The following is a 12,039-nucleotide window of genomic DNA, read 5'->3' as shown; positions in this document are numbered from 1 at the left end:
TATTTCACCTCCCTTCACCCACTTAGCAGGTACGTATGAGCCCTGCCCTCCATCACGCACCTTGAACTCAACAGCGGTTGCAGGGACACCTCACAGAGTGTAATGAAGATGGTGATATCAAGGTGTCGTGGTTTCTCCTGTGGCTGCTGGAACATTACCACAAACGTAGTGGCTTAAAACAACACAGATCTCTTCTCTCACAGCTTCGGGTGGTTGTTAATCTAAAAAGGTTCATAGGGCTGCATTCCTTTGGAAGGGTTTTTTGTTTTTTGTCTTTTTTACGATTTTACTTATTTTAGGCAGGGTCGGGGGGAGAGTGTGAGCAGGGAGGGGCTGCAGGGAGGGGGAAGGACTCTCAAGCAGACTCCGTGCTAAGCGTGGAGCCCGACTCGAGGCTGGACCCCACAGCCCTGCAATCAGGACCTGAGCCAAAATGAAGAGTCAGATGCTTAGTCGACATAAGTACCCCAGTGCCCTTCCTTTGGAAGTCCTAAGGGAGGAGTCCATTTCTAGCATTCCAGAGAATGTATTTTCCAACTTCTAGAGGCCACCTGTACCTCTTGCCCTGTGGCCCCCTTCTCCGTGTTCGGAGCCAGCAGCTTAGCCCGTCACTCCTCTCCAACCTCTGCTTCAGTCCCCATGCCTTCTCTCTGTCACCGGCCCTGCTGTCTCCCTCTTAGAAGAAACCTGTTATTATACTGATCCCACCTGGATAATCCAGGCTAATGAAGAGATCCTTAACTTCATTCCATCTCTTAGGTGTGAGGTAACACCTTCACGGGGCCTGGAATTAGGACCTGTGCGTCTTTGGGAGCCATTGTTCGGCCAGTCACGAAAGGCTGAGCTGACAGCCTGAGGGGTTGGATCTCAGAATGTAGGTCTAAGGCACAAACCCCAAAATGGAGCCACGGGCCTTGACTGGCCTTCATGCTTTGGGTCTGGACATGGGAGCAGTGGACAGGGAGCCTGACTGGCCATTACTCTGAACTCTCCTGCTCAAGTCCGGTTTTTAGATGCCGGTGACAAGTGAGTGGCCTTGTTGTTCTAGAATATGCCCAGGAGATCTTTGATATTTCAGGACCCCTAATTTACTAGAGCCTGTGCCTGTGTTCCTGGGCACTTTGGGGACCACACCATGGCATGAGGTGGTCAGAGCCAAGGATAGAATCATCTGTTTTATCTCTGCCTTTATTGCTTTCCACAGAAACAGAGAGATTATACCCTTGAAGGGGAGTCGGGAAAGGTATCTAATCTTCAGTACCTGCACAGGTAAGGCTTTTAATTTTTTTTACTTTTTAACACTGTAGTAAAATAGATCCTTCAAATGAAAGAGTGTGTATAATGTTTGCATAGTTTTAATTTCTGATTTATTGTATAGCAAATGCTAATGTATGTATGTACGTTTTATCATACAGGAGTACGCAGTTGCATGTTATTTGTATGTTACTGCAATTGTTGCATTCGCATGTTATTATCCATGTAATATTATACACGTAATTTTAAATTTCGTACATTAAGAGTGAGAATGCGGCTGGTGACTTTGACGCTCCGTGACCCCACCTGGTGGTTCCTCTTTCTCTTCTAGAGGTACCTGCCCTCCTGTGCCAGGCTCCGAAAGTTACTCTCCTCTGTGTTCCAGATGTTTTCTTTCGTCCCTTCTGCATTTAAGTTCTGTTTTGACTCCAGTTTGATTCTGTCTGGAGTTTGTTTTTGAGCGTGGTATAAGGATCTGCTTCACCTTTCTTCCACGAGGCTGTGGATGGCTCCGGGGCAGTCGACGGACACACCGGCCTGTCCCCCTTCGCCTGCAGCGCCTGCTCCATCCGGCACGCGGCCCGTTTTCTCCTCGCGCGCTCTTTTCTGGACGCTCTTCTCTTCTGCTGATCTATCTTGTGTACTGGCACCAGCACAGCAAATGCCTGCGGCTTGAGTCCTGGTCGCTGGTGGAGCTCGTCCCCCAGCAGGTTTTTCCTCAGGCACAGCTGAACTCTTTCTGTCCCTTTGCTCTTTCATACACATTTTTAAATCACCTTGTCAAGTTTACTTTTGTTTTAGAGGTGTGGACCATTCTGTTCACCCTGAAGAGGGGAGGGAAGGAAGAGTGACAGTTTTGGGACTTTGTGGGGAGAAGGATCGAATGACTTGAGAAAACTACACTTCTCGTTAGATTCTCTACCCCATGTGACCTTGAAGTCTTCATTGCTTAGTTACTGGTTATAACTTTTTTCAGGAACCTGGCACTATTTTCAGCCGTTCCCCTAACCCCTCCCTTTTTGGTAAAAACACCTCCCTGTACCTTGACCTCCTTGATCTACATTAGGGAATTCAGTATTACGTGAACGTCAAATGGAGTGCCAGGGGTATCGAGGGGTATCGAGCAACGATGACCGTTCGCTCTCTAGTATTCAGCAGACCTGTGAGAAGGCGGAGGCCCAGGAGGATAAGGGACGTGTTTATAGTTAACAGCCACAGAGTCAGAATCAGGAGTTGATCCAACTTCCTAACCTTGAAAAGACCCTGAGAGCTTTAACAGGGCTCAGAAAACCTTCAAACTGTGATACCCCCAAACCCTTGGATTCATCTTCCCACCTTCACAACTAGCTGGAATCAGGATCGTGGGTTTCAGCTAGGAGCTGGAGCCCAGGGGTACCTGAAGGGTCAGTCAGTTAAATTACCTGCCTTCGGCTCAGGTCACGATCCCAGGGTCCTGGGATTGAGCCCCGCATCAGGCTGTCTACTCAGTGGGGAGCCTGCTTCTCCCTCTCCCTCTGCCTGCTACTCTGCCTGCTTTTGCGCTTGTACTCAGCTCTCTCTCTCTCTCTCTCTGTCAAATAAGTAAATTTAAAAAATCTTAAAAAAAAGAAAAAAAGGAACTGGAGCCCAGCTTTGACAGTTTGACAGCAGGAATCAGGTCACTCTTGTATTTTAATAAAACTTTCCGAAGAGGTATCTACATTCTTCTACTGCTCTAAATAATATTTGGAGAATCTCCTTTTTCTGAAGAGCTTCAGGAAGACCCATCTCCTGACCTTTCTCTCCCATTTCTCCAAAGCAGCCACTTTTAATTCTTTAAACAAATTTTCCTGGTATTTACCTTTGTGTCCAAATGACGTGTGTGTGTTCGTACTTACTGATTTTTGGATTTAGGTATTTTGTGCCCCTTCCTGGGACAGCCCTTGATCTCCTCTTCGCCCACTCCCCACCCTGACTCTTCCGACCTCCCAGCTGACTTCCTTATAGGCCTTTTCACTTCATGCACCATTTTAATTTCTGAGGGCTTGTGCGTGTTCTTTGAATATTGATTTTCTTTTTAAGATTTTGTTTATTAGAGAGAGAGAGTGTAGACAGGGATGGGTAGAGGGGCAAGGGGGAAGCAGGGCCCCCGGTGAGCAGGGAGCTTGACGCAGGGCTGGATCCCAGCACCCTGGGATCGTGACCTGACCCGAAGGCAGACACTTAACCGACTGAACAACCCAGGCACGCCTAAGTATTAATTTTGTAAAAGTTTCTCATTCTAAGCCTATGACCAGAAAGTCTTCCCTCTCTGAGGTTAATAACAGTTTTCTGAAATTTTCTTTTTCTTGCAAAGTCTGAATCTTCCAAGTTGCTTTTCCCCCACCCCCACCCCTGATTTTGGTCTCTTCTGTCTTGTTAGATGTTTTTTTAACTGGTGATTTTTCGACATCTCCTGTTAAAGCGTATGGCTTGTGTGGCAGGAACTCTGCACTTGTGGGCGGGGCTCATCGGCTGTGGGCTTCACTGGGGGTGTTCTTCTTCTGCCCTTCTACCCAGGAACCTGACTCCAGAATTTTGGAGGGCCCCTTCGTGGGGAGGTCAGATCCCCAGAATGTACCAGCAGCTCTTGTTCTAGAAGCTGAATAGGAGAAGGCTAGGGGGCCAGCACCTAGGACTTGACAGTCTCTTAATCCCCGGCGTTCACTGTGGAGCCCTGACCTCAACTATGCATGTATAGCTGTCCCTAGGCTGTGTCTTCTCCCAAGGCTGCCTCTACTCTTCTACCAGAGAAGGATGGAGATCTAGAGCCCTAAATACTCCCCCACCACCCACAAATGCTTTTTAAACAGACTTTTCAGTTACTGTATTTTTATCCCCAGATATTAAAAGAGATTTTCCAGGTGGTACAGTTAAAATAAGCAGGCGTAGTCTCCGGTATGTGCAGGTGCTCGGTACGCAGAACCCTCCAAAGAAACCCTTCCTTAGTGTCTTCTGAGAAGAGAAGGTCATCGGATGAGTAGGAGCAGCTGTTGTGTGAGCGCAGTGTCTTGTAATGTGGGCCAGGCAGTTAACTGATCCTTGTTCCAGGAACGGCTCGCCATCCATGGATCATCTCAAGGGCTAACCGTGACCTCTGAAATCAGTAGCTTTGTGGCTCTTTAAGACAAAAACAGAGGATATAATTCAAACTGAAACCAGATTTCGTCATAAGGTCTCATCCCGGCCCCCTGCAGACCTGCCAGCGAATTGAGCTGCCCCCTTGCAGACCTGCCAGCGAATTACCAAAATTGAGGGCCCCCTTGAGCTTGAGGCCCAGGTCAGATGGCCCGCTGAGTGACACGCCCTCGCCCCCACGCCCTTCCCCTAGGTTAGTCCCAGCTTGTGGCCCAGTGCTCTTCTCAGAACGCCAGCTTCCCTGAGCCTAACCTGAGCTGACGTGTGGTACATTCCAGCTACCTGACCTACATCAAGCTGTCCACGGCCATCAGGCGGAACGAGAACATGGCCAAGGGGCTGCAGAAGGCTCTACAGCAGCAGCCGGAAGATGACAGCAAGCGCTCCCCACGGCCCCAGGACCTCATCCGGCTCTATGACATCATTCTACAGGTGACCCTCGAGGACTGGGCAGCCGGAGCCTGTCCTTTGCATGTGTTGGCCACAGAATGACCCAGCTCTGCGTAGCAAAGGGCTGGGACCAGCAGCAGCTGTTGGTGGCTCAGAAGGAAAGGCCTGGTTCTCGCTCAGCCTCGGCGTGTTGATGCGTAGAGACCAGTGACCTCCTCAAGGTCCACTGAGCGCTTTGCCTGTGCAAGGTCCTCTTCCGCGTGCTGGGGAACTTCCTGAGACCTGAGGCCACACTGTCTTGGCCCGCTGGGAGTTGGTCAGTGAGTAAGATCGGTGGTGTGCGCACCATCCAGGCCTCTAAGGGAGATGCCCACTAGCTGACTTGGTCTGAGAAATCTTGCAAGGAGGTGAGGTGTGAGCCGAGACGGAAAGGACAGACAGGCTTTTAGGAGCCGAGAGGGGGTGGTGGTGATACCGGGTGTGGCTGCTGCCAAGCTGCTCCTCATAGACCTTCCCGTTATTTCTGGCTTGGGCTCTCTTTTTGCCCGTGTGTATTTTTACAAGGTCTCCTATCAGAAATCCAGTCTGAAGTCTGCTCTTCATGAGTTTCCTCGTTGCATCTCTCACGCAGAATCTGGTGGAATTGCTCCAGCTTCCTGGCTTAGAGGAGGACCGAGCCTTCCAGAAAGAGATAGGCCTCAAGACGCTGGTGTTTAAGGCGTATAGGTAAGGTCCCGCGACGCAGGTGGGGCTCTCCTGTGCTGCCCGCTGGGCTCTGTAAGCCTTGGGAGCATGGGCCAGACTCCAGAAGACCGGCTTGTTGGCTTGGCTCTGTGGTTCCCTTGCCTGTGATCAGAACAGGTGGCCCAGCCTGTTCGGGGGGTGTCTTTGCTAGAGGTACTGGCTGGGAGTTTCCAGCGTACCTCATTTGCTCCTTGGATAGGGTGGGGGAGGTGGGGGAGCACAAGTTAAAGGTCTCCTCCCTCCTCTTCCCTCCTTCCTCCCGGTGGAGAAGGAGCAAGTGTACGGAAAGGTGTTCATTAGCAGAGCCAGAGTAGAACCTGAACTGAATTAGGAGAAAGCTAAGCCTCCATTTTTTGTTTTTGTTTTTAAATGAGTCGTGTTATTTGTAAGTTGGAGGTAGGCTGTGTGGAGCAGGAGAAGGGTGTGGGCAGAATGGTGCGAAAAGGAGCCGGGTGTGTAATCCCCCCGCCCCGCGGCCCTCACACCCCAGCGCTCTGACTCTCCAACACGTCCCGTCATCGCACTTTTTCGCTCTCCTCCTGGCCCGTGGCCTGTCAAGGACCAGCAGCCCTGAGGCTCTGTTGACCCCAGTGGCATAGTTTCCATTAGGAAGTGGATTCCTGGGTTGTGTTTTTGAAAAAGAAGTGAGCAGGGATGAGCGAGCTGGCCGGACGTGTGGGCAGTGGGTGGGATTCCTACGTGGGCCAGGCAGCGTTCCTCCTCCGTGCCTGTCCCAGCCTCCACCATGTGCCTTTGGGAGCCGCAGAGTCAGAAAGGAAGTAGAAGACAGAGGGTCTGTTACCATGTGGGACATGCGCAGTGCGGGGAAGAGTGGAGGGTCGCCTGGCAAGCTGGGGCATGGGGAAGGTCGGGGTCTTCCCTGTAGCGATCCTGAGGTTAAGAAGCCCGTTTCCAGATCTGAAATTGAGCCTGAACTTCAAGGAGCGTCTTGATCTTAGGTCATTGTTATTCTGCAATACTCTGGCTCCTTCCGTTCCCTGCCAGGTGTTTTTTCATCGCTCAGTCCTACGTGCTGGTGAAGAAGTGGAGCGAAGCCCTTGTCCTGTACGACCGCGTCCTGAAGTACGCAGACGGGGGAAATTCCGACGCCGGGGCCTTCAGGAACAGCTTAAAGGTGCGCCGCTGCTCCTCGCCCCCAAGCCCAGGGAGGCTGTATGGTGAGGCCCGTCCTCCCTGGCCAGCCGCGGGGGTGGGGCGGCCCCAGCTCCTGGGGTGCGCTGTAACCCCCTGCTGTGCTCCAGGCCCGCGACTGGACGCGGGTACTACGAAGGAAAGCCAGTCCTTGGGTTAAAATAAATCTGAAGTATTGTTCGCAGATTCAGCTGCATGTGACAGTCACCTGGGAAGATTTTTTTTTTTTTAGGTATTTATTTATTTATTTGACAGAGAAATTAAGAGCATAGGTAGAGGAGCAGGGAGAGGGGGTAGCAGGCTCTCCGTTGAGCAGGGAGCCCGATGCGGGGCTCCATCCCAGGACCCTGGGATCATGACCTGAGCCGAAGGCAGACAGATAACTGACTGAGCCACCCAGGCACCCCTCACCTAGGATTTTTAAAAGATGACTGTCTGAGTCCCACCCCTCAAGATTCTGGTTCTAATCCCTGCGGGGTCTGGGGTGCACACTGGGATTTTGTAAAGCCCCTCAGTGATTGTGCTGTGCAGCTGAGTTGAGAACCACTGATGAAGCCTTTCTCCACAAAGTGTGCCTGTACCAGCAGCAGCATTTGGGAACTTGCTAGAAATGCAGACTCCCAGGCCCTACTCCAGGCCTGCTGAGTCAAAATCTGCACTTTAGCACCCCTCCCCCGGGGCAGTTTGGGTATACCTCAGAGCTTACCTGCCGATCGGAAGTACCTGGTGGTTTAGTGTTCCTGCTTGTTGAATGACTGCTGGCTTCTTAAGCTGTGGACTGCTGTGATGGTGTCGGGATCGAAGCCCCAGCTGAGCTGGCCCACGGAATCCGGGCGCGTTTATTTATTAGTGGAGACCATTCAGAAAAGGCGAGCTGGGATTGCCCTGGTCAGGCCGGTGAGGGAGCCGCGGCTCTCTGGGCGTTCGCTTGTTCCCTCAGAGCAGCGCTGGGTTCCAGGGAAACGAATACACCAGGCTTCTGCCCTCAGACAGCTTAAGGTTTTGTCGAGCCACAGGCTTGCATGCCGGAAAGGGGAGTCCTCGAGTGAAGGTGGAGATGGGAAGGAGTAGGCGAGGGTGTGCGGGATCAGCACGGTGGCAGCGTAATGCTGGGGTGTCCTCGGCGCCGGGATGTGGAGGGAGACTGTGTAGATGGATATCCCAGGAGTCAGGGAGAAGCGCTTACAGATCCCTGTCTGACCGAAGTCTGATCTTAAGGGCAGGAGGGTTCAGATCTTTCCGGATTTTGCCAGGTGAGAGACTGCAGCCTGCCACGGGGGCCCTTCGTGCTTCAGTCTCCTCCTCTGTAAAGCAGAGTACGGCTTCATTCAGGATTATTATGACAGTGGAATCAGCGGCTGTGTGAACTGCGCGGAAAGCGCCGGGCCCTTTGTATGTGCAGCACGTGATACACTTGCTCGCTAATATCGTTATCCTCGCTGCTGTCTCCTGGCATTATTACTTGGGCTAAGGCATCCTTTTCTTGTCTGATGCAAACTTTAAGTCCTTTTTTTGTTTTGTTTTGTTTTGTTTTTTTTAAGTAGGCTCCATGCCCACCGTGGGGCTTGACCTCGTGACCCTGAGAGTAAGAGACATGCGCTTTATTGACGGAGCTAGCCAGATGCCCCAAGCTAGCGTTTTTTGTCTTTGTTTTTGTTTGTTTTTAATAGGATAAACCATTTATAAAGTCTAAAATCTTGTGAAAATAATGGTAGGATCACTTCACTTGGATTAGTTTGGTGCACTTGTCTGGCCTGGCTCTGGCTCATGAGTATGTGTTTTCTTTTCTTTTCTTTTTTTTTTTTTTTAAAGATTTTATTTATTTATTTGACAGAGATCACAGGTAGACAGAGAGGCAGGCAGAGAGAAAGGGAGAAGCAGGCTCCCCGCTGAGCAGGCAGCCCAATGCGGGGCTCGATCCCAGGACCCTGGGATCGTGATCTGGGCTGAAGGCAGAGGCTTAACCCACTGAGCCACCCAGGCGCCCCAGTGAGTACGTGTTTTCTGAATCGTTACAGGACCTGCCCGACGTACAAGAGCTCATCACGCAAGTGAGGTCAGAAAAGTGTTCTCTGCAGGCAGCAGCAATCCTGGGTGAGCCACTTGCCTGTTATGTGCTGACTGTGTTCCCAGATTTCCTTTGCTGCTATCCCTCCTCTCTCCCACCCCCTACACCAGTTCCGGTAATGCATAAGATTTTATTTTTTCCTGCCATTATTTCTGCCACATGAAGGTCTCAAATTGTGTGGGAGAATTTATTTACTTACTTATTTTTTAAGATTTTATTTATTTGAGAGAGAGACTGAGAAGGAGTGAGCACGTGAGAAGGGGGGTAGAGGGAGAAGCAGACTGCCCACTGAGCAGGGAGCCGGATGCGGGGGGCTCAATCCTGGGACATCATGACCCGAGCCAAAGGCAGATGCTTGACCAGCGGAGCCACCCGGGCGCCCCTGTGTGGAAGAATTTAGAGAACCAGTTCGCTGTCCTTTTTCCCTAACATATTTTTCTTACAACCATTGGGGCTCCACTGGCGTGACAACGTTGCTTCTATTTTTCTGTACTGCTTAGCAGACATAGGCCCAGGAAGGAAAGCGCTGACTTCCCCACATGTTGCTGCTTTTGCTCTTGGGATTTAGAACCCACACGTGTGATATGTGTCATTTGTGACTGTAGCATGTTATTTCCCTGTTCTCACTGAATCCCTGTGCAACTTTCAGATGCAAGTGACTCCTACCAAACAGAGATTTCCTCCCAAGTCAAGGACAACAAGGTATGTCTGGGCTGTGGCTTTTGAGGAATAAAGAATAGAATTCATAACTCACTAGAAATGTGTGCTCAGTTGAACAGAGAGCCCTTCGTTTCTTTTCCTTTTTTTTTTTTAAGATTTTATTTATTTGACAGAGAGATCACAAGTAGGCAGAGAGGCAGGCAGAGAAAGAAGGGGAAGCAGGCTTCCTGCTGGGCAGAGAGCCCAATGCGGGGCTCAATCCCAGGACCCTGAGATCATGACCTGAGCTGAAGGCAGAGGCTTTAACCCACTGAGCCACCCAGGTGCCCACAAACCCTTCATTTCTAAGCAGACAACCTTCTTTTGCTCAGAGACCTTGCAGCTGCCTGTATAAGGTCTGTTCGTGTCAGCCAGATGACCCCAGATAAGGAGGTTAGGAACGTGTGCTGTGCAGTGCAGCTGGCTAGGAACTCGGCGGGGAGGTCCAGTACGCCTGTGCTCCAGTCCCGGCCCATACCTCTCCCAACCTCTGTAGGTTTCAGTGACTCTCAGCTATGAGATGGGGACGTGACAGAACCCTTGTAGCAGATTCGTGGGGATCAAGCGAGGTAGCCCATGTAGGCTCAGATCTGGGTGCTCAGCACGTGGTGAATGTTCCGCTGGTGGTCTGTGATTAACTCCTGGGTTCCTCCCTTTGGTTTGACTCCCAGCCTCTCGTCGAACGGTTTGAGACATTCTGCCTGGACCCTTCCCTCGTCACCAAGCAAGCCAACCTCGTGCACTTCCCACCGGGATTCCAGCCCATTCCTTGCAAGCCTTTGTTCTTTGACCTGGCTCTCAACCATGTGGCTTTCCCACCTCTTGAGGACAAGTTGGAGCAGAAGACCAAGAGTGGCCTCACTGGATACATCAAGGGCATCTTTGGATTCAGGAGCTAACCAGGCTCTTCTTGGGGGCAAGGGGAGATTCTCACTCTTCATCTGTATTGTGAGAAAACCCCAGCAAGTTCCATGATATTAAATCCAGGTCTGCATTGGCCCAGGGCAGGAGTGTAACATCCTCAGCCCTGCGTCCCTATGTCTTGTGTGTTTGTGCACTTGCCATTCTTAACCGGTGTGCTCAGAGGGGACCCTGCCCTCTTCTGGTGGACGTGTGCGGGATCCTGCCCGCGCCTCCTGGGGGTGGGGCTGCTGCCATCTGGTCCCGTGGCCCGTGGGAGCCATGCTCGGGTGGGTCCGCGCCAGGCGTGGATGGGAGCTCGGAACTTTCTGTCGTGTTTCTTCAGTACCATGGATTTGAAGTGGACGACTCCTCGCCGTGAGCATCCAGAGTCCCGTGAAGAGTCTGTGACCAGGAACCCGCGTCACCCCACAACTACAGTCAGCCTTATGCCCTGTCACCTCCAAGTGGAAGTTAAGTTTCAGAACAAGCAAAGAGCTCTATTTTTAGAAGAAATGTGTTACACTCAGAAATGATGAAAACAAATCTTATATTAAAAGGCAAAGATGCTGGAGACTGTGCCCATTTTTTACACGCTCTCACTCACATCTGGTCCCAGTGCCCTGCTAGGGGCCTTGTCACTCGATCCTGTCCTGTCGGGTGTCCCCTGACTTCTGGCAGCTCGGATGTGTTTGAGGCCAGTTAAGGGAGTGTTAGAAGCACTTTCTAAATCTGAAATTTTTAGATGCCATAGGTTATATTTAGATCAATTTCCTTTTATTTTGAAGTAAGTTCTGTGCCTAATGTGGGGCTCAGACTCATGATCCTGAAATCAAGAGTCATGTACTCTACAGACTGAGCCAGCCAGGTGCCCCCAATTTCCTTTTTTTTTTCTTTTTAAGAGATTTTATTCATTAGAGCGTAAGCCAGGAAAGAGGGAGAAGCAGACTCCCTGTCGAGCTGGAGCCCGATGTGGGGCTCAGTCCCAGGACCTGGAGATCATGACCTGAGCTAAAGGCAGACGCTTAACTGAGCCACCCAGGCGTCCCTCTCCCAATTTCCTTTTTAAGTTTTTCCTTAGTGACTCTCTTATATTCCTATTATAGCACCAGTAATAGAAGTCTCAAAAGCAGTGAAAAAAATGAGCAATGAATGTGATTTAGACATGAGATGTATCTGAAAGCTCTGAATCCCTTTGGAGATGGAAACTCACCTGCCCCAGAGGAAAGCGAAGCCGCCGCGGGAAATGTTGGCTTCAGTGTGGCACAAACCTGGGCAGACTAGAGCAGCTCGAAGGAAAGGCTGGGTGGTTAAAGACCTGAGAACGTTATTTCAAGCTGGAACCACTGTGGGCACGACCATGCCTCTTGTTTTGTTGGGGAACTGCAGAGCGGGGGTTGCCAGAAGCTAGAAGACAGGAAGACGAGTCAGACTTCTTTGTTAGGATTGACTGTTGTCAAGGATGCTAGTTGCCCAGATTGTGATCTCACCCCCAGGATTTGCTTTGGGTCAGAGAGCCTTAGGAAGCTGATTTTGTTTTTATTTTATTTATTTTTAAAGATTTTATTTATTTGAGAGAGAGAGAGAGGGAGAAGCGGGAACCCGACTCGGGGCTCTATCCCAGGACCCTGGGATCATGACCTGAGCCGAAGGCAGACGCTCCATGGACTGAGCCA

At 50.9% G+C, this 12,039-nt stretch overlaps 1 protein-coding gene across 3 annotated transcripts in view; it reads left to right on the top strand.

Moving 5' to 3' along the window:
- SRP68 (signal recognition particle 68) overlaps positions 1-10,937 on the top strand; it is a 34,886-nt gene extending 23,949 nt beyond the window's left edge. For 2 of the 3 annotated variants that reach the window (XM_080826084.1, XM_080826083.1), the window contains exons 10-16: positions 1,205-1,269; positions 4,689-4,842; positions 5,432-5,526; positions 6,550-6,679; positions 8,715-8,790; positions 9,414-9,466; positions 10,135-10,937. In XM_080826084.1, coding sequence (XP_080682210.1) covers positions 1,205-1,269; positions 4,689-4,842; positions 5,432-5,526; positions 6,550-6,679; positions 8,715-8,790; positions 9,414-9,466; positions 10,135-10,362 — 801 coding nt within the window. In that variant the 3' untranslated portion in view covers positions 10,363-10,937. The remainder of the gene's footprint in view (positions 1-1,204; positions 1,270-4,688; positions 4,843-5,431; positions 5,527-6,549; positions 6,680-8,714; positions 8,791-9,413; positions 9,467-10,134) is intronic. The other variant, XR_013968127.1, reaches the window with a different exon arrangement.
- The last annotated feature ends 1,102 nt before the right edge of the window (positions 10,938-12,039 follow it).

Source organism: Martes martes (genome assembly GCF_963455335.1).
Source record: "Martes martes genome assembly, chromosome: 16".
Lineage (NCBI taxonomy): Eukaryota > Metazoa > Chordata > Mammalia > Carnivora > Mustelidae > Martes > Martes martes.
This window is presented reverse-complemented; position numbering and strand designations above follow the sequence as displayed.